Genomic DNA, 23085 nt, shown 5'->3' on the forward strand with positions numbered 1-23085 from the left:
TATTTGAACCTTTCTCTCTTTTTCTCCACCTTATACCTCATTTGCTTGGTGAATAGGGAAGGGATTTTGTTGGGTTCTGATTGACTGTACTTCTGTTGCCTCTGTGCTTTTGCTAGGAAGTGTAGCCTGTGTATTTGTGTACACCTCTTCATGGCACCAGTGGCCTGATAGTGGAAAACAGTGGGCACCGTTGTATCTATCTGAAGCACTGAAAGTGCATGTTTTAATGTTTATGTACAGCCAGGAAGTGGAAAGCTGCCTTCACTGAAGTCAAAAGATGAGAGCAATTTAAACATCAGTGTTTTGTTGAGAAAGACTTTGGGAAAGAATTTGCTAACAGCACAATGTTTTGATTAGACTGTTTAGTTTGTGGTTTAAAGCTAAGCTGAAAGTATATTTGATAATTTAGGGATTATGTTCTCTTAGACTTGGAAGCTTGATAAGATATTGGGAGAAAGTTCAATGAGCCATAAGCCCTTGTGGCTGTTGGAGGAAAGGTTTAACTTTAAGCTTCATTGTCTCTTGCTGCATATAGTTTTAGTTACTATAAAATGCATTAATGTGAGTTAAATCTGTTAAATTAAACCAATGCAAAATTCAGTCCTCTTATTGCAGTGAAATACAATATCCTGTGCTTTTGCAAAATTAATTATTTTGTTATGCAAATCTATGATTTCACTTGGATACAGCAGCAGTATCTGAAAGCAATGACATTGTTTAAGTTATTTCCACCCCCTTGGAACTGATTTCAGGACTTTAACCCTAGAAAATGTGCTATGAGACAGAGAGGAGGGAAAAACATTCTTTTCAATGATTAACTGTGATAATGAGGATTAAAACCTTATGAAAATTCAATACATTAATTGTTCTGATTAGATTCTGGTATGTGGAAACTAGAGCTAACCTCCAGGCTGTTCCTGCTGCAGGTCTAAATTTGGGCCTTCATTTAGGCATTTACATGGTTTTCCCTTGGGACGTTTTGGTTCACTGTGGGCAGTGGACGGTTGCAGCTATCTTCAGGTTTAGGATGAGCTGGGCTAACTCTGGCTCTGCTCTATTCTTGACTATAAGAGGGTGCTAAAGAGACCGTAATCTCAATTTGGCTGAATGCTAAAGATAGATAAGGAGGAAGAATGCGGGTCTCTACAGCTCCAATGCACAGTTCATAAGGAATATGTAAAGGAATGGGTTAAAACTGAAATAGTTAATGGTGTCAGTGGAAGCTTGCAGACTCATGGTAAATAATCTGTTGGTTTATGCCAAGACATATTTTATGACAAATGGCATTCTTATGAAAGTACCTAAAGTGAAACCCTGGACTTAAACATACTAGTTTGGCTGTTTTTCCTAAAGATACTATAAACAATTAATTCTCAAAAATATTCTTTATATTCTCAGTCACATACACCAAACTTTTGATCTGTTGAATGCTTACCCAATCTTCTAAACTTGGAAACTAATTTACCAGGTTTTTATAGTCAGCTAGCATCTACAGAAACACAAACATGTCAGCAGTGTATCCACTAAACGCATCAGGTCATGCTTTTTATCTCCTTGGTACACAAATGGAGTCAACAGCTTTCAATATTAATATGACACACAAGAGAGATTTTTCAGTGGCATGAAACTTCTACTTCAATGAGCTAGGCAGGTTCTGTCAATAAAACTGGAGAGATTTACCAGTATACAGATGTTAGGGCTTCATATTCTGCATGGTGTTGCAGGCAGAGTTCTTGATTAGTTTAAAGCCTTCCCCTCGAAAAAGATGTATGCAGAATCTATTCCATGTTGAACTATCTGTCCCAGGCACTTCACTGAACTGGGCAGCCGTATTTGCTTTTATTTGCAAAGAACCCAAAACCAGGGAAACACCTCCTAATGCCCAGCAAAAATACCTTTATTACTGTTTTCCTGATTAAGTCATGACACAGATACGTGTACCTCAACATTTACCTCACTGTTAGAGGGTTAAATTCTTGAAAAAGTAAGTAATCAAAAAGGAGAAGTGGAAGATACAGAAATTAGGGAGGAAGTGCTTAATATTTAACAAAAGCATGAGATTAGAAAATTCCCTGCTTCTCCTTTCCTCAAAGCTGACCTGGCATATTGATTGGTATGTTTTGTAGAAGGTGCCACAATATAGCTAGATAATGATTGCTAAAAATAATATCCTAAAGGATGTTATTTTTCTAATTTGCAACTTGAGTACAAACATGGCACTACAGAAAATTTAAAACCTCATAAAAATTAGATAGCTAGCAGGGGCTTCTCTCTGTTAAATCATTTCCAGGCAATTTTCAGAGGAACTTCAAGTTAGTATAGAATTGCTGTTGTCTGCATCAGAAAGACTGGTTTTCTTAAGATGGATCAAGATTATAATGTAAAGCAATAATACAAATGTTTTGGATACGTTTGGGACAAAATTCTGCTCTCGGTTTATATCTATACAGTCCCATTGGGTTTATTATTATAATGTTTATTATCTTAAAAATGGTGACTTTGTCACTGGCCAGATTCTTACTGCATGGCATTTCTGTGTTGGAGATGCAAAGCTGTAGCTTCAAGAGCAGAAAATGCTCATGGAATTTGCCTGGTTTCCATATGCACAGATACAGCATCTGGAACAGACTCGTTAGGTCTCAGCTGGAAACAGAGACCTATGCTGATCTACAGAATATAGCACTGCAGAAAGATGGGAAACTGACCTAAAAATAAGCCTTTACAAGTGTAAAAGTTGATGGAAAATGAAGGTCGATGCAAAAAAAGGATTGTGTAGACAGTTACAAAATATTTCCAGCTTAGAAAACATGGGAGCTGGCTGGCCCTGGATTCAGTTACCAGATGAGTTTGTTGTGTTGTTCTCACCATCTGTTTGCCATTTTTTTATCCTGTACTGAATTGTTCACACAGGGAATGTTCTGGAGAAGTAGCAAAGGTCAAGTGATAAATCTCTCATTCAGCTTCAGATGCTTACACATTTGCAGTCATTTGCTTTATTATTCATTTCTACAGAAGGAAGTCTCGCTGGAGATAGTCAGCAAAATTGAAGGCTACACTCTGATTTGCGTTCTCTCCTGTACCTTCATAGGGTGCAGTCCCCCCTTGGGTCTCTTCATCAGAGGCATGTTTCCATTTGGTCATAGACATTGGCAGGGTCCGTTGCAAAGAGACAGCTCTTGAGCTCACAGGAATTCCTTGGACTGGAATTAGAGCCAAAAAAAGATGCGTACAGGAAAATTGAAAACACTACTAAGAGAGCATGTGGAAGGAAGCAATGTTAACAGCTTTCATTTGGAAAACACTATACATTTTCATTTTGGCCCAGGCATCAAAAGCTCACAAAAGTGAAACAATGAAAAAGTAGCCAAAATAAATGTCCTTCTGTCTACCAGGAAATAGTGATGGAGGGTGACCTAAGGTGGTCTGTTTAGCTGTCATTACATTTTGTACATTTGTCTGATTTTATTTTTAGCGAGACAATGAAGTATTTGCATCCTGTGTGCCACTGTGCACAGGGGCTAGGCAGCTGGGAGCTGCTGCTTCGTCACTGCATTTGTCCTGCTGGCACAAAGCATTGGAACCTCAGTGATCAATAAATCTTGTATTGACTGGTCAAAGGAAACATGTGTTTCCTTCTAGCTGCAAATAAATGAATAGAAAATCCCTGCTTTGTGCTATAATTTTCATTGAAAGACCCATGGAGATATTTGCAGCCAGTCCTCTGTAAACATCAGTAGGTTCAGGGAGCAGTTGAAAGCTATTCACTGTAATAAATATCTCAAGGACATCTTAGAAAAAGGCATTAGAATATTTTTATGTGAAAATAATTTCTGTCCCTATTTTATTTTCATAGGCTTCTATCTGAATATTTTTGGTAGCCTAGACTAAATATTTACATTTTATTTTCTTTGTGTATTTTCCCATTCTATTCTCTGTTTGATAAAAGACAACTTTTAGGGAGAGCAGAAATGGTATGAAAACATAGAATACTCTTTCATAGTCTCTAAAGTAGCCCTGTCTTTTCTGATGTCCCTCTCTGTATGAACTTAAAATTTGAGACCAAACTGACATGTAAATAGTTATACTGATTTCAGATGAATTATAATGGTACTTAGACCAAGCATTTATTGACAGCTGCCTTCCAATATGAATCAGGAGTTAATCAGGTATACCAAATGCAGATGTAGGAATTTTGTTGCAAAATCCATATACATAGGCCATGTTCTCTGCATTTGTATTTGGTTTTTGTAGCGTTTTTATTCAGAAGAGAAGACTTTGGATCCAGATTTTCCATTGTGGACGGATTAACCTGATTATTTGCAACATCAAATGCTAGATTCTCATCCTGCTAATATATATTTGAAAGGACTTAATAACAGTAGTGTACAAACTTATAAATAAATCTGGATCTTTCCCTCTGTTATGAAATACTGCTTTACACAAGCAAATAGGGGATTAGGAAATGCAGATAACATACCTCCACTTGAAAACTGTGAACCCAAAATCCATAAAACCAGATAAACAGGTCTTGTAAACAGGTCTTGATTTGTCTAACTGTCCTCTAAACAACCTCCTTGGCTTTATAAGCAAAATCTGAATATTGATGTTATACCACTGTATAGTTTTGGTATCACAGATTTCTCAGCTTAGTAGTGGTTGCACAATCTGGCCCCTTAAAAGTGAAGAATTTCAGTGATGATTTAACAGGCTTATATCTCATTTATTTTGTGTATTTCCCAGGAAAGTTTAAAGGCATTTAATTTATACAGCCAGCTTTAATTATTTATGATCTTGGCTTTGTGTGATCCTGAAGGCCAGACCTTGACAGCAATTGGACAGTAATAAGAGAGCAGATCCAGATGGAGTCCATGGTTCTCAAAGGACTTCTCCCCAACACCAAGTATCAGTTTGCCGTCCGAGCAGCAAACTCCTATGGATTCAGCCCTGCCAGTACACTGAGTGATGTCATCCGAACATTCAGTGAGTAGAATTACCTTTTTATAATTAAAGCTATACAAAAATAAGGTATATCTGTAAGTAAAATGTGACTTTGTGTGGAGGGGTGTTGGTGAAAAGAGTTGTTCTCAAAGCACAAGCACCCCTGGTCTGACACCTCTTGGTCCTGTCTGCAGAGCTTGTAGCATCCTGTGAAAGTCAAGCCACAAGCAAAGATTTGAAAAGTGCCAGGCAGAAATGCTGTCATGCCTTTTCTCTGCTCTGGAAGTCATTGCCAGATATTTTTGGATTGCTGCTTACTGAGTTTTGTGCTGGCTTCATGCAGAACTGTTAAGTGAATATCATGGGGACAAATAAGAGAGACAAGCCTATTGTTCTTTTTTTTGTCTGTTCTTTGAAACTGAACTTTGTATATTGCATTTAGAATTCAAACAGCTCTGTAAGACCAGAGCAAAACACTGTTTTCTGAGGAGTAAGGCTCTTAAACACTAAGCACAATCATGAAAATAATAATATAAAGAATTAAGAATCCCTTTTTTGATCAGAAGCTGCATTACAAAAATACTAGGTAAAAATTCATTCAAACATAGGTGAGTAATCACAACTTATTAACTACTATATTCACATTTCAGTAGCAATGTAGGGCATGCATGTTGTAGTAAGGACTAGGCCCTGCTCATATCTGCTCATGGTGCTCCTCAGTATTTAATCCTCTGTCAGTGCTACTGTCTCTGTGGTGCTGCTATGCCTTGTCACCTTCAAAGTCATAGCTGCATGTAAGAATCCCAGCCAAGTGGACACAGAGCATGGTAGGGATCATACAAATCATGTCTCTCAGGAAAAACCTCGATGTCATAAATGCAGGAAGCAAAGCCAAGGCTGTCAGGATATGGGAACTAACTGAGCTATATCCTTAGTGCATCAAACTTTTTATTGTGTTTAAAAGGCCTCAGTATATTCGGTGCCAGTTATGAAAGCTTTTTTAGGGGACAGAATACCACAGAATAAAATACCTGCATATTTTTTTAGCAGATTAATGAACTATAAAAAAGATCAACAAAACTGACTTTTTGTCTTTTCTCACCCACGTGCCCAATTGCAAATCATCTTTAATTAACTAGTAGAAAGTGAGCATCTGATACTCAGGTAGGACTACAAGCTCTGCAACAAGAATTTGCATGCTGCAGAAATGTGGACCATGTGCTTAGCAATCCACCATTTTAACCTGCTAAGGTTCTGCTTCTGAATTGCCTCCCAACCTTGGAACCCCTTGTTTTCACTGACTCTTGTACGGCGGTTTCCATTCTTCTTCCCTCCTGTCTTAAATTTGATCCTCTGAACAGATTGCATGAAGTTTGTTATGGCTACTAAACTTGTAAGATTAATTTCTGAAGCAAATGTTTGTGAAAACCGTGAAGGTACAGCTGTACACTGGGGTTCCTTGACCCCTGGATCTTCAAGAGTTAGCTCCTGCTGCCTCAGGCATGGTGTATGCTCCTCGGTATCCTGTTTATTTTTTGGATTGAGTGGCTGCATTCTTTGGACAGAAAAGATAAAATGTTTAGCTCTGTTAATAAGACTGGAGTAGTCTTCATGCTGCACTTACTACTGTGGTACTCAGTGAAAGGCACTTTGCCTTTGGAAACTGCATGCTCTGCAGAGACCTGTCAAGATGGCTCTGAAACATGGACTTTAGTCCCTGGAGTTGGGAATCAAATTCACACCTGGTATATAGAAGCACTGATTTCTGGAGAGGTTAATAGAGGACATAAACTTAATTCTCTGTGCCCAGATGAGATTCGAAGAGTTACTGTATTAGGCATGTTGCACTGCTGTCCAAAAAAGACTCAAAACTGTATGCTTGTCAGTGGTACACACAGGGGTGTTGCTGTGGTTCAGAGCTGTCTCCCTGCAGCCAGGCCTGGTGGTGCTTGGGGGACACCCTCATGAGCAGACAGAATTCCACACGCCCTGAGGCCACATCGTGACTGTGGTGTGCTCCAGCCCTGCATGAGGTCGTTTGTGTTTAAGGGCTACTTTGTCTGACTCTGGGCCCGTTGGCAAATGTGAATGGGGTTCATTTGCCAGTCTGCTCTTAGTGTCCAGGGTGAATTTTGCAAATAGACTTGAAAACTGCATGAAAACCTGTGTTATCTTGTGGATACGTCTTCAAAACAACCAGCTTTTTGCAGAGCAAAGATTGCTGTTCAGAGGCTATGGAGAAAGCATGCCTTTAGAAGTGAGCTCTGCAGCTTTCTGGAAACAGGAGTGTAATTGAGTATATTACCTCTCATGTGGATTTATTTGTGATGGTTGTGGAAGAAACTGTTTTGATGTTAACTAGATACACAAGTACACGGTGTATTATTAGGAAAACTAAACTTCTGCTATGAAAAAGTGTTCTGGATTAAAGCTGTGCATAGCCTGGACATTTGTTTTTCCTCAAAATACTAAAAAAAACCACCCCTGAAGAGTTATGTAAAGCGTTGGCAAGTTTCTTGTAGCAAAAAATGCACACAGAGGTCAAGGGCAATCCTCGTTCATGTTATGTATTTGCAGGTACGTAGAAAGCCAATAGTTACCTTCTTTAGCCACTTAATCATTCACTTCAGTTGCTCAGGTATAATCATTCAGTAGAATTTAGGTCCTTTAGGTCCTGTGGTTTTCAGCTGTCACTGCAGGAGGGCATGTGTCTCCCAAGCATCCCTCAGACAGTCCCGTGCGGGTGTCTTCGGTACTGTATTGCATCTCAGATGGCACCAGATGCCCAGCTCTCCTAAAGTTCCAGCAGATACCTTGGTCACTTGTTGTTGCTGGAAGGATATCAGACAAGCATCTTTGTTCTTCAGGATGCTCATCCTAGGAATTACTATTACCATTTTTGCCATGGATCCTTGTCCTATGTGAAGAGTGAAACATGCCACAGATATTTGATGCTATTTTCTGACTGCCTGTATATTCCTCAGAAATACCTGTAATATCTTATGAAGCGGGCAGAAATTCATATAATTTCTGGCTCCTTTGCATTATACTTAATCCATATAGTGCTGACACTAAGGTCCTTAGTGTGTTAGGAATTAAAAAGATTTTAACTTTATGCTTGTATATCCTAAATTTTTATGCTTATTTTGAAATAATTGGTGCTTTTCTGATGCTTATATTAACTGAAGAACAGATTCCCAGCATTGCCTTGAATGCAGGGGACCTTCAGGGTCCATGTTGAAATGAGTAGCCTCCCACAAGTCTTCTAGGCAGGCTGAAATGGAGATGAGTCCTGCAGATAACTACTTGAAGAGGTTTTTCTGCTGGGGTTTTATCTCATTCTCACATGTAATTCACTCATTTTAGTTTAAAAAGGTGTCTGGCTTTGCAGTACCCTTGACTGCATTGTTTTAGGTCAGCACAGGAAGTTACTGTCTTTACAAAAATATTCCTCTGAAGGGGTGCTGATGGTATCATTTAATGTGACAGACCTCCCAAGGTCCTTGCAAGTAGAACATGTCATCTTGATTATAAGCAGTAACCCCTGTACCTAGTAAAAAGTGCATTTTTCTAGAGGGAAATGATGTAATAAATCAATTTCTGTTGCCTTTCTTAATTACAGATGCAGGTTGTAGATATTTCACTTATAATGTTGCTGTGGTTTTGCTATACCAAATCTTTAAATGTGTCACAGACTATTTACTTGAAAGCAAAAGATTGCACATGTCCAGTTTAGTAGCAACAAAATAAAACATCCTGAAGAATCAAAGTATCATTACCTGCTTCACTTAACTACCCTTCATCTCCTGGGGAAACAGATGGGATTTGCAATTGTGCCTAGAAGGTCAACAACCTTGACTTTGCCATACCAACAAAGGAAGCATCTTCTGTTAAAAATCCCCTGTGCTTGTCTCCACAGCAAACATGATAAAAGCGGCTGCTTAATCTGGGTACATCCTTTCCTCTGGTCCTGGCTGTCACCACCTGACTTGTCACCAATGGGGATATCTGTATGCTCTGGTTCATACTGAGCAAGACTGGCACAGATGCTTAAATGTTCTGCATGGTTCTTGAATGTGTCAGCTAAGGCTTAGGCACAGGAAAAGGATAGTCCCTGAGGCCCAAACCTTGGTGTAAATGATGGTGATGTGTTCTGGATATAGCAAATGGAGAAGGTTTTCCACAGAACTATTTCCCTCAGATCTCAAAAAGCTTTACAAAGACAGTAGTTGTATTTTTAGGGACAGGGACAAAAAGCGGGAGACAGGAAAAGCCATATGCAGTGCCTCACTGTGAGTCACTTACAAGAACAAAACTCAGATTAAAATGTCCCTGATGTCTTTTTGGACTTAGACCTGTGAAGGCAGGTCTGTACATGAAGGCAGACTGTAAAGACTCCTATTTAATCTGTCTGTATTGCAGTGACCAGTGGTCAGCCTTCTGTGCTCTTCTGTGTCTCCTGATCAGTAAGCTGGTTGCCACCTAATCAGGAAGACTAAAGCTTGTGGCTTTCTATTTGTTTTGAGAAAGATTTCTTTGATATAACTTAATCCCTGATTACATGGAAAGAAGATGTCTAAAGATCATGACCCCCCCCACAGGTTTTCTAATTGATTATAAACCAGGATTATAGGACCTGGTAGATGGGTCTTAAACAGGGTTCATCTTCCTTTATGCTGAAACACTAATTTCATAGAATCATAGAATTAACCAGGTTGGAAGAGACCTCCAAGATCCTCCAGTCCAACCTATCACCCAGCTCTAAGCAATCAACTAGACCATGGTACTAAGTGCCTCATCCAATCTCTTCTTGAACTTCTCCAGTGATGGTGACTCCACCACCTCCCTGGCCAGTCCATTCCAATGTGCAATCACCCTCTCTGTGAAGAACTTCCTCCTAACATCCAGCCTATACCTCCCCTGGCATAACTTGAGACTGTGTCCCCTCATTCTGCTGCTGGTTGCCTGGGAGAAGAGACCAACCCCCACCTGGCTACAATCTCCCCTCAGGTAGTTGCAGACAGCAATGAGGTCACCCCTGAGCCTCCTCTTCTCCAGGCTAAACAACCCCAGCTCCCTCAGCCTCTCCTCATAGGGCTTGTGTTCCAGACCCTTCACCAGCTTTGTTGCCCTTCTCTGGACATGTTCCAGTACCTCAACATCTCTCTTGAATTGAGGAGCCCAGAACTGGACACAGTACTCAAGGTGTGGCCTGACCAGTGCTGAGTACAGGAGAAGAATAACCTCCCTTGACCTGCTGGCTACACTATTCCTGATACAGGCCAGGATGCCATTGGCCTTCCTGGCCACCTGGGCACACTGCTGGCTCATGTTCAGCCTACTATCAACCAGCACCCCCAGGTCCCTTTCTGCCTCCAATTTAATGAAATATAGCACACTTATAATCTTTGCAGTCTTTATTTTGCTTAATTGTCCCTGATTTGCCACCCATTATGAGATAACCACACCCCCAAAGCAATACAGTGCTTGCAAGAGGTGAGATTGTGTAAGGGTTTCTCTCCAAAAAGTTGTTCTAGGCTTTCTCCTTTCAGTTTGGTTTGTAGTTTTATTTCATTGTGTCTCATCTGAGAGTCATGTCACATCCACTAAGCGAACACCGAATGTAGGGAAGAGCAAGGCAACTGAGAAGCCAGTGAGCTGTTAGATGATCTCATCATGAAGTGTGCCCAGGTAAACCTCATGAGGCCAAGTGCAAGATCTTGGGTGTGAGTCGAGACAATCCTCCTCATCAGTACAGTCTGGGAGAGGATGTGGTATAAAGCAGCCTTGCAGAGAATGACATGGGGGGTACTGGTGGGTGAAAAGCTGGACATGAGCCAACAATACACACTTGCAGCCCAGAAGGTCAATTGCGTCCTAGGCATGGCCTGCAGATCAAGAGAAGTGATTCTGCTGCTCTACGCTGCTTTGGTGAGCCCCCATTTGGAGTACTGCCCAGCTCTGGAGCCTTCAACACAAGAAGTGCATGGACCTGATGGAGAGGGTGCAGAAGAGGGACACAAAGATGATCACGTGCTGGAACCCCTCTCCTGTGAGTTCAGGCTGAGAGAGTTGGAATGGTTTGGCCTGGAGAAGAGAAGGCTCTGGGGAGACCTTATAGTGGCCTTCCAGTACCTGAAGGAAACCCACAGGAAAGCTGGGGAGGAGCTGTTTACAAAGTGTCTGTACCACTAGGATGAAGGGCAATGGTTTTAAAATAGAGAAAGGTAGATTTAGATTGGATATTAGGAGGAAGTTCTTGGATATTAGGAGGATCATGAAGTACTGGAACGGATTGCCCAAGGAGGTGGTGAAGGCCCCATCACTGGAGACATTCAAGGTCAAGCTTGATAGTGTAGTGCTCTGAGCAAGGCATCAGAACTGGAGAGATGTAGACATTCTGCTGGTCAGTCAGGATCGGGTTAGAGATCTCTTATACAAACTAAAAACAAATGCATGGGCGCTGGTGGGGTACATGCACAAGTGCCGAGAGAGCTGCTGATACTGTTGCTGAAACTCTGTCCATCATCTTAGAAAAGTCCTGGAGAACAGGAGAGGTGCCTGATGACTGGAAGAAAGCAAATGTCACTCCAGTGTTCAAAAAAGGCAAGAAGAAGGACTCAGATAACTACAGACCAGTCAGCCTCACTTCCATCCCTGGAAAGATGGTGGAGCAGCTCATCCTGGAGGTCATCTCTAACCACATGGAAGACAAGAAGGTTATCAAGAGTAGCCAACATGGATTTACCAAGGGGAGATGCTGAAATACCTCTCCCACACTGATGATAACGAGGCTAGCTCAGTCTGGAAGCAAATGAAAGCTGTATTTACAAGCAAAACCACAATCTATGGTGAAATGCAATGAATTGATAGATTGGACTGGATGATCTTGGAGGTCTCTTCCAACCTGGTTGATTCTATGATTCTATGATTCTATTATATGTACAAATATACACTATTCACAACATTTACAAATATGTACAATCAACAGAAAAACACAACTGAACCCCATGGCTTCCCCCCTTAAGGGGCTTTCCCCAAGGGGCCTCCCCCCCAACCAGAAGGACTCCCCCCAGAGCCCCATGGCAGAAGACAGAGAGTCAAGAAGCAGAGAGGCTGTTAGACTTAGCTTGTCAAGGTCAGTATGCGTGTTAACTCCCCAACGTTGTTTTTAATATTGTTTCTTAAACATTTCTATCTCTCCCATGGAAGTGTTTAGAATAATCATTATTTCGCTTTCCTACATCCAATAGTGATTTATTTACATTCTTTCACTTTTTCTGCTTGAACTTTGCGAGAAGAAAAATTAAAGACAGTCTTAAAGCCATCACAAACAGTAGTCTACATAAGAGTAACAGAAGCCATAAAGGTAAACTGAGAAAAAGAGAGGTACATCACAACCACATGTCAGGAAAAACAAACTGTATTCAAACAAGCTGTGACACACAAATTCTACTTTCTAATTAAGAAGCCACACACTACCAAACAACTATTTGTTGTAGTCTAAATTCTGTCACACTTTTTTCTCTTTCCAAGCAAACCTTCTAGTGGTTTAAACAGGATTTAGGTTCAATAAGGACTGCAGTCCTCAATAAAACAATGCAGAAACTGAAGTATCTTTGTATTCACATGTTGGAAAATTATAGGTCTCAAATTCACATTTAGATATGCATGCTTGCCTATATGTATAGACCTGATTTTAACGTCATGCCAGTTTTACAGAGGTGTAACTCTTTTGATTTGAGTTACATTATCACTAGGCTACATCAATAACCACCAGTTACCAATGAGACCTGGTAATCCCAGGAGAGACAGGCAGTTCTCCAAGCAGAAGATGTGTCTCTTTCATATGGCAGACAGGAGGAGATGAAATATACCCACTAGTTTAAACCATGCATTGATTCCTTTCACCTTACTGAAGTTGCCACACTTACAGCCTGGAGAAAACAAAGACAGCAGAACTTACTGTGGCTGGTAGAAAAGACTAATTTGAGGTCCCTCCTCAAAGACCTTCACAATGCAAGCTTGACATCACAAGGAAAAGTGTAACTCCAGAAGGTGCCCTGATATGAACAGCCCCACATCTCCATTTTTGTTTCTCCTTGCCTCTGTTTGTATTTCAGCCAGTACGCTAGATTGTTCTACCTGCTGAACTGTGAGAGGTTCTGGTAGCACACAATGCACTGAGGAGAAATGAAGTCATGGAGGGGTACTCTGTTCCAACAACACCTGAATTTATACAGATGAATACACACAGAAATGATGAGGTGGAAAGGACCTTCAAAAGGTCATCTAGTCCAACCCTCCTGCAGTAAGCAGAGGGACGTACACAACTAGATCACAGTATCACAGTATATTAGAGGTTGGAAGGGACCTCAAGATATCATCGGCTCCAACCTCCCTGCCAAAGCAGGATCACTTAGGGTTGTCCACACAGGAATGCATCCAGGTGACTTTTGAAAGTCTCCAGAGAAGAAGTCTCCACAGCCTCTCTGGGCCGCCTGTTCCAGTGCTCTCTCACCCTCACTGTAAAGAAGTTTCTCCTCATGTTGAGGTAAAATCTTCTGTGTTCAAGCTTGAACCCATTGTTTCTTGTCTTAATACTGTGCATCACTGAAAACAGCTCAGTCCCCTCCACTTGATTTCCACCCCTCAGATATTTATACACATTGATGAGATTCCCTCTCAGTCTTCTCCAGATTAAACAGCCCCAGGGATCTCAGTCTCTCTTCACAGGGGAGGTGCCCAAGTGCCCTAAGCATCCTTGTGGCTCTCCGTTGGATTCTCTCCAGCAGGTCTCTGTCTTTCTTGAACTGGGGAGCCCAAAACCGGACACAGTATTCCAGGTGTGGTCTCACCAGGGCAGAGTAGAAGAATCTCCCTAGACCTACTGGATACCATAATTGTTCTCTTGGCCACAAGCGCACATTGCTGTTCTATGGAGAACTTGCTGGCATGGTTTCACCAAGGGCAAATCCTGCCTGACAAACCTGGTGGCCTTCTATGAACAGATCACAACATTGATAGATGAGGACCGAGCAACTGATGTCATTTACCTGGACCTGAGCAAAGCCTTCAACACTGTCCCGCACCACATCCTGGTCTCCAAACTGGTGACACATGGGTTTGATGGATGGACCACTAGATGGATAAAGAACTGGCTTGATGGCCTCACCCAAAGAGTGGCTGTCAATGGCTCCATGTCCCAGTGGAGGCCAGTGACAAGCGGAGTCCCTCAGGGATCAGTGCTGGGACCAGTCTTGTTCAACATATTTGTTGGTGCCATGGACAGTGGCATTGAGTGCACCCTCAGCAAGTTTGCTGATGACACCAAGCTGTGTGGTGCAGCAGACACGCTGGAGGGAAGGGATGGCATCCAGAGGGACCTTGACAGGCTGGAGAGGTGGGCACAAGCCAACCTCATGAGGTTCAACAAGACCAAGTGCAAGGTCCTGCGTCTGGGTCGAGGCAATCCCAAGCACAAGTACAAGCTGGGCAGTGACTGGCTGGAGAGCAGCCCTGAGGAGAGGGACTTGGGGGTGCTAGTGGATGAGACGCTCAACATGAGCTGTCAATGTGCACTTGCAGCCCAGAAAGCCAACCAGATCCTGGGCTGCAGCAAGAGAAGTGTGGCCAGCAGGTCAAGGGAGGTGATTCTCCCCCTCTACTCAGCTCTGGTGAGACCCCACCTGGAGTACTGCATCCAGTTCTGGAGCCCCTATTACAAGAGGGATATGGACATGCTGGAATGTGTCCAGAGAAGGGCCACCAGGGTGATCAGAGGGCTGGAGCACCTCTCCTATGAGGACAGACTGAAAGAGTTGGGGCTGTTCAGTCTGGAGAAGAGAAGGCTCTGAGGTGACCTTCTTGTGTCCTTCCAGTATCTGAAGGGGGCCTACAAGAAAGCTGGGGAGGGACATTTTAGGTTATCAAGTAGTGATAGGACTAGGGGGAATGGAATAAAGCTGGAAGTGGGGAGATTCAGGCTGGACGTGAGGAAGAAGTTCTTCCCCATGAGAGTGGTGAGAGCCTGGAATGGGTTGTCCAGGGTGGTGGTTGGGGCCCCATCCCTGGAGGTGTTTGCAGCCAGGCTGGGTGAGGCTCTGGCCAGCCTGATGTAGTGTGAGGTGTCCCTGCCCATGGCAGGGGAGTTGGAACCAGATGATCCTTGTGGTCCCTTCCAACCCTGACTGATTCTATGATTCTATGTTTCTATGAAAGAGCTGAAGGAGGAACTTAAAACCTCCATATCCAACTTGATGAAGGGGGATGATGCTGATTCCTCTTCCTCCAGATGGATACAAGTTTCAGCTGTTAGGAACAGACGTGCTCCAAGAAGGCCATTCCAGAATAGATCAAAGCAAACCAGACAACAGAGGCAATCACGTAGCAGCATCTGGATAACTCCATGTGATCAGTTTGGTGAGAACATGAACAGATGGGATGGTTAACCAACTTTTGATCTTTTCAGGAGGTTACGGGAGCTGCAAAGGGGCAGATCCCGAGGTAGCAATACCAGGAGGGTAGCTGTCACTTCCTCAGTTTCCCAGAACAACTCTGACAGCTCCAACAGTGATCCTAATTCTGGTGCTGGACGTTGTGCCAGCTGTACATGTGGAGGTAATCCCCACCATTAGGGGTGCCCTGCCTTCCGCCAGGGGGAGGTAAGGGATAATGGAGATAACAGAATCTATTGGGATGTGTACATCCAGTGGCCTGGCACATCAAAATTTCAGAAGTACAGGGCTTTGGTTGACACAGGAGCTCAGTGCACCATAATACCATCAAATTATCAAGGGGGAGAATCTATAACTATTCAGGGAGTCATTGGTGGATCTCAAGAGTTGTTTAAGATAGAGGTTGATATAAGTTTCACTGGGAAGCAGTGGAAGAAACATACTATTGTAACAGGTCCTAATGCACCTTGTATTTTGGGAATTGATTTTCTGAGAGAAGGGCATTTCAAAGACCCTAAGGGTTACAAATGGGCCTTTGGAATAGCAACTGTAGAAACTGATGGAGGAAAATTGAAGTTGTCCATTAGACCTGAGCTTTCAGATGAATCTGCAGTTGTGGGACAGCATGAGATAGAGGATGTAAAGCTGCCGGTTGCTTCTCAAACTGTGCATCACAGACAATACAGAACCAACCGTGACTCTTTGGTGCCCATTCAAAACTTGATTCGTCAGTTGGAGAGTCAGAAGGTCATCAGCAAAACTCATTCACCTTTCAACAGTCCAATCTGGCCTGTGAGAAAGCAGAATGGAGAGTGGCGTCTGACAGTTGATTTCCGTGCCTTGAACGAAGTAACTCCACCCATGAGTGCAGCTGTACCAGACATGATGGAACTCCAATATGAGCTGGAATCCAAGCAGGCCAAACGGTATGCTACCATAGACATTGCTAATGCTTTCTTCTCTATTCCCATGGCAGAGGAATGCAGGCCACAGTTTGCCTTCGCCTGGAGAGGCATACAGTACACATTCAATTGTTTGTCCCAGGGGTGGACAGTACACATTCAATTGTTTGTCCCAGGGGTGGATTTACAGTTCAACCATCTGCCATGCAGTGATCCATGATGCTTTGGAGAAAGGTGGAGCTCCAGAACACATTCAGTTCATCGATGATATCATTGCCTGGGGTGAAACTGCTGAAGAAGTCTTCGAGAAAGGTAACAAAATCATTGACATTCTCTTGCAAGCTGGTTTTGCTATCAAGCGAGACAAGGTGAAAGGACCTGCCAGAGAAATCCAGTTTCTGGGAGTGCAGTGGCAAGATGGTCACCGTCACATCCCAATGGATGTGATAAACAGAGTCTCCACCATGGCAAATCCCAGCAACAAGAAAGAAACTCTGCGTTTCTTAGGTATAGTGGGATTTTGGAGACTGCACATTCCTGGATACAGTCAGATTGTGAAACCTCTCTCTGATGTGACTCGAAAGAGAAACGGTTTCCAGTGGGGTCCTGAGCAACAAGCAGCCTTTGACCAGATCAAGCGAGAGGTAGTCCAAGCGATGGGTCTGGGCCCTGTCTGAACTGGTCCAGACATTAAGAACATTCTGTACATGGCTGCAAGTGACAATGGTCCAACCTGGTGCTTATGGCAAAGAGCTCCAGGGGAGACACGAGGACGTTCTCTTGGTTTCTGGGGTCATGGCTACAGAGGCTCAGAAGCAAACTACACTCCAACAGAGAAAGAGATTTTAGTTGCTTATGAAGGAGTGAAAGCTACTTCTGAAGTGATTGGAACTGAGTCACAACTTCTTCTAGCTCCTAGATTGCCAGTTCTGAATTGGATCGTTAAAGGCAAAGGTTCTTCACCACATCATGCAACAGATGCTACCTGGTCTAAGTGGATGGCTCTGATAACACAGAGAGCTCGAATGGAAAATCTTGAAAGACCTGGTTTGGTGGAGATGATCACAAACTGGCCAGAAGGCACAAGCTGTGCAAAACCTCCAGAGGAGAGAGTAACTCATGCTGAGGAAGCTCCTCTTTACAGTGATCTGTCTGATGATGAAAAGAGATATGTTTTGTTCACAGACAGTTCCTGTTGTCTTGTTGGGAACAAGCGAAGATGGAAGTCTGCAGTGTGGAGTCCAACACACAGGGTTGCAGAGGCAAGAGGTGGAGAAGGAGAATCCAGTCAATTTGCAGAGGTAAAAGCTGTCCAGCTAGCTCTTAACATAGCTGAACGTGAGAATGGCCAAAGCTTTATCTCTACACCGACTCATGGATGGTAGCCAATGCCTTGTGGGGTTGGCTGAGAGACTGGAAAAAGAATGGCTGGCAGAGGAAAGGAAAGCCAATCTGGGCTGCAGATCTGTGGCGAGACATTGCTGCTCGCATTGAGAGAATCCCAGTGAAAGTGAGACACATCGATGCTCACATTCCTAAGAGCAAAGCTACTAAGGAACAACAACACAATCATCAGGCAGATCTAGCTGCAAGAGTTTCTCAAGTGGACACAAACTCTGATCCTGATCTTGACTGGAAACACCGAGGTGAGCTGTTTTCAGCTTGGTGGGCCCATGACTCGTCAGGACATCAAGGCAGAAATGCAACCTACCAATGGGCTCGTGACAGATCCATTGACATTTCCATGGATGCTATCATGCAAGTCATGCATGATTTGTGCTGCTATTAAGCAGGCAAAGCGAATCAAGCCCTTGTGGTATGGTGACCAATGGTCCAAGTACAAGTATGGTGAAGCCTGGCAGATTGACTACATCACTCTACCTCGTTCTCGATCTGGTAAGCAGTATGTGCTGACTATGGTAGAGGCAAGCACTGGATGGCTGGAAACTTATCCAGTTCCTCATGCAACTGCACGTAACACCGTTCTTGGTCTGGAAAGACAAATCCTGTGGAGACACGGAACTCCAGAGAGGATTGAGTCAGACAACGGAACTCATTTCAAGAACAATCTTGTAAAAAACTGGGCCAAAGAACACGGCATCGAGTGGATATTCCACATTCCCTACTATGCACCAGCTGCGGGGAAGATCGAACGCTACAATGGTTTGCTGAAAACCACTCTCAAAACCATGGGGGGTGGATCCTTGAAAATCTGGGAGAACCATTTAGCACAAGCAACCTGGTTAGTCAATAGTAGAGGTTCAGTGAATCGAGCTGGACCTGCTCAATCAGATTCGTTACAAAAGGAGGAAGGTGATAGAGTTCCTGTTATCAGAGAAAAGAATCTGTTAGGCAAAACTGTTTGGGAATTTTCTCCTTCAGGAGAGGCCAAACCTGTCTGAGAGGTGGTTTCTGCTGAAGGTCCTGGTCACACCTATTGGGTGATGCAAGATTGGGTGAAATTCAGTGTATTCCACAAAGAAATCTAACTTTGGCTGAGAGAGTCTAAACTGAGCGTTGTACAGATACAACATCATGCCCAAAGGAAGAATCCATGAGGTGCATGAACCCTAAGAACCCTGAGAGCCCTGAGTCACCTGTGTGTCCCTGTTCCTTTCTTTGCTCCATCTGTGACGAAACAAGCTGCTTTCTGTTTTTTTTCTGTGATTCAATCTTTTGAATCATCTACATCTGAGATAGCCAGAGTGGACTATGCACTTTATTCACTCATCGTTGTAGATATTGTGTTAGGTTAGATGGATAGTAGTAGCAGCCAAAGAAATTGTTTAGAAGGGGTGGATTGTGATGGTTTTAAGACTGTCTTTAATTTTTCTTCTTGCAAAGTTCAAGCAGAGAAAGTGAAAGAATGTAAATAAATTACTATGGGGTGTAAGAAAGCAAAATAATGATTATTCTAAACACTTCCATCGGAGAGATAGAAATGTTTAAGAAACACTACTGAAAACAAGGTTGGGCCGTCGGGCACTCTCTCAGTCCGTCTTCTCTCTGTCTGCCTGCTTGTTTTCTGGCTGAAGATAACGCACATACTGACCTTGACAAGCTAAGCCTCTCTGCTTTTTGACTCTCTGCCTTCTGCTACAGGGGCCTGGGGGAGTCCTTCTGGCTGGGGGGGAAGCCCCTTGGGGAAAGCCCCTTAAGGGGGGAAGCCATGGGGTTTGGTTGTGTTTTTCTGTTGATTGTACATATTTGTAAATGTTGTGAATAGTGTATATTTGTACATATTCATTGCATTTCATCATAGATTGTGGTTTTGCTTGTAAATACAGCTTTCATTTGCTTCCAGACTGAGCTAGCCTCGTTATTGTCAGTGTGGGAGAGGGATTTCAGCTCTCACACTGTTACAATGTTTCATCCATTAGAAGAACTGAATAGTCTGAAGTATTTGCAGGCACACAAAATAAAGACAATAAGTAATATTACAGATTTGACTTAGAAGCAACACAATTCCAGTCAACTAAAAACTGATGAGTCTGCTGGCAGCTGAGTTAGTGTTAAGCTCTGCTTCATTCATACAATTTCTGTTGCACTGCAGTGATTATGTTTGAGGCTTTGCATACTGAAATTCCTTTTTAGAAATGCATGTCTTCAAAAATCAGTTGCCAAAGAGATTGTGATACAGTGAGGCAGGGAAGAGGTCGGCCTTGTGTTTGAAGTAGATGATCATTTTAAGTCCCTTACAACTGAACTATTCTAATTGATTGGCCTCTGCTCTGTTCTTCTTTTCCTACCTTCCTACTTGGAGTAAAGTTATCCTGTGATGGTGATTAACCTGAGTCACTGTACAAGTTAATACTAGGAATAAGAGATTTTGCCTGTATCTTGACAATACTTATTGTTTTCCATAATGAATGCAACACTGGGACCAGTTCATAAATACACAGCCCTTTTTTCTGGTCACTAACAGAAGTAATCTGGATGTAGTTTGTCCTGTTGGCCATCTCATTACAAGTTGTAAAGCTATGAGTTCTCTACTTGTCTCAGTTGGTAGAGCTCAGGAGTGAGAGTGATTCAATTTAATACACAGTTAAATTGTGTTATTGACAGATGGTTAGGTATACATGCTGGAGTGGAAAGGCTTACACCCATTCTCTCCTGGTCTGGCATGCTGTGGCAAGTGTGCATGCCTCATTACATCTACTCATTTGCTTCTGTTTTTTCTGTATACATCTGAAGTCCATTGGTAAGCAACTCCCAAAGAGCTGGTGGCCAATTAAGCAGCTGGGGCATGTGTTCTTCTCTAGTGTGCATGTGCTTGATTTCATAACTGTCTACCAGGGTCTCTCTCCTCAGCAAAGGAAGAGAGAGTACAAAATGATTTACACATCTGCTCTTCTGCCTGAATTGGGTCAGTAAGATATTTTTTGTTTATTTTTCCATCAACATGGGAGCTGACCCCAGTTAGACTGGATCAAACAGCTTGATAGCACTGTGCCCACACTTCTTCCTCTGAAAGGCTGCTGAACCTAAATAGCTTTTGCTGGCTACATCGGGTTGTTCAGTGGTTTTAGTGAAGCTCTCAGTACCACAAAGTGCCATTTTGTGGGTTGTCAGATCTCCTTTCCACAGCCAGCTACTGCCAGTGAGACTTTATGTCTCTGCATAGTGCAATGTGAAGGACCTGCTACATTAGGAGAACACAGGGCAGCTGATTGCTGTTAAGATAAACAAGCACACATGACCAGATTGGACAGAGGCTATACTATTTTTATACCTACACTGTTTTTAAGTGACTGCAAAATATTTTATGCAGTAGGCAAGTATGAAGTCAGTTGTTTTAATGGTTAGCCAATGTCTGTCTATTCTTAACTTTGCTGAATGGACAAGCAACAACAGTGATGCAGTTATGTGTATTATCTTTCTTTGTGATATCTGGTAAATTTTAATAGCTAAAACCCATAAACCATTGTTTAAACAGCATTTGTTATGTAAAGTACAGAGAAGCACCATTATTTCCTGTGAGGATGCTCTTACTGTTTACACTGTCTGTTCCCAGCCTGGAGTCCTTCACAGCACAGTTCAGTGCTGCAGGGACAGGCACAAGCAGATTATGCCCATGAAAAACCCATTTTATTTGTCTGTGTTTCTTTTCTTGAGGTACTAAATTGCACTAAAAAAAAATCCTAAAAATATGCTTAGGATGTTAATTTCAGGGATATTTGAGCCAGTGGAGGCAAAGTCCTAAGTAGAGTGTGCCAGAAAAACCCTACCTGAAGGCATTTCTTTTGCTGTCCCAGTTATTTGGCTGCCAGTAAGGCAGATATGGGACTTGTATTTGTAAAAGGGAAAAGTTTGATATAAAACCAATGCAGTTATTAAAATGTCTACCACTCCAAAAATGTTCAGAGCTGTTCTCCTGGAAAACTGGTTAATAAAAGTCAGTTTGCAGTGGAAGAACTGCACTTTGCCTGCTTTGATTAATAAGTGACTGAATGAAGGTTTTCACTTTTAAGTTGCATGGACAGAGCCTCCCATCTTCAGGCTGACCACTTATATTGTGTGTACAGGATGAGCATTAACACCACTTCAGATTCAATGTGGCCAGTTGGGGAGTGGTAAGATCTGAGTTGCTGTGTCTAACCAGAAAAAAGTTATATGAACTGAATGTGCCAGTTGTGTCTTTTTAGGCTCTGAGGAGTTAGGAAGTGGAAGTTACGGGCATCGGTATATCACAGAGACAGTGACTGGTGATGATGATGGATTTGATATCGATGACTCAGACTACGACATTTACATAGAAGAGGTAAATGTCAAGATTTCACTTCAGCATTTCTGTTTTCTTTATAGTCTTCATATTTTCAATAGTCCAGTCTTGTCAGGAAGTTTAATACTCAGTATTACGTGCTGAGATGTAATAATATGGTTGTTTCTTTTCCTTCAGTCAGGACAAGTTTGTTGCTTAAGTTTTATAACTTTGAAGATACTTCTTTCATTTCCAAGTAACATTTTAGATTTTACTAAATTTGTCTTTCCTTGTTTCCTTTCAGCTCAGGCCTCTTCCTGCTATCAAAGGAGGGAACAGAAAATTTCTGGTCAAAACTAAGGTCACGCCAGGGTCTAGTTCCAGGCTCCTGTCAAGAGTCCTTACAACCACTTCTGAACTTACTACATCCACTCCCACCACCACAAGGCCATCAACCACAGCAGGAGTGACTACGACTCAGGCAGTGAGGAGGGGTGGCATGCCTTCTGCCAGACGCCTCTTTGACCTCTCCTGTGACGAGGCTGTCTGTTCTGCAGACAGCTTTTGTATCAATGACTATGATCGAGGTGGCTCACGCTGTCACTGCAACTTGGGAAAAGGAGGAGAAGCATGTGAGGAAGGTAGGTTTCTGCATGCCTGATGCTGCTGGCCTGTCTCTGTCTGGGACAGGGAGCAGCTTTTCAATAAACTAACAAAAGTGCTCTTGGGACTATCTGGCTAGGCTTAATGAATCCCTGAAGACAGCAACAGCAACAGCTTCCACATCCCAATTCAGTCATTCACCCCTTTGCTTCTCTTTCCTCAACTGTGTGTGAAGTTATTCTTTAATAAAGCTGCATGCAGACCCCGTGTGACCACCCTGTGTATTGAGAAGGTTAGTCCTCCTTTGCCCACCTAGAAGTTAGACGATTATGGAGCCAAGTATATTGGTTGTTCATCCAGGCTGGGCAGGGCCTAGCCATACATCACAGCCTCCAGCAGGGGCATCCAGTCCTGCTTTGAGCCTTGCCTTTCATTTGTAGCTGTAGCCCTGAACCACCTACATTTCCATTGCGGTCCATCAAAT

The 23085-nt window shown here is 42.7% G+C and overlaps 1 protein-coding gene across 3 annotated transcripts in view; it reads left to right on the forward strand.

Annotated features, from left to right (window-relative positions):
• Nucleotides 1–23085, forward strand: part of EGFLAM (EGF like, fibronectin type III and laminin G domains) — an 89013-nt gene that overhangs the window by 30115 nt on the left and 35813 nt on the right. For 2 of the 3 annotated variants that reach the window (XM_054397761.1, XM_054397762.1), the window contains exons 7-9: nt 4814–4980; nt 21943–22058; nt 22303–22639. In XM_054397761.1, coding sequence (XP_054253736.1) covers nt 4814–4980; nt 21943–22058; nt 22303–22639 — 620 coding nt within the window. Of the gene's footprint in view, nt 1–4813; nt 4981–13377; nt 13388–21942; nt 22059–22302; nt 22640–23085 lie in introns of those variants that run through there. The other variant, XM_054397763.1, reaches the window with a different exon arrangement.

This window comes from Indicator indicator, chromosome Z, assembly GCF_027791375.1.
Source record: "Indicator indicator isolate 239-I01 chromosome Z, UM_Iind_1.1, whole genome shotgun sequence".
Classification (NCBI taxonomy): Eukaryota; Metazoa; Chordata; class Aves; order Piciformes; family Indicatoridae; genus Indicator; species Indicator indicator.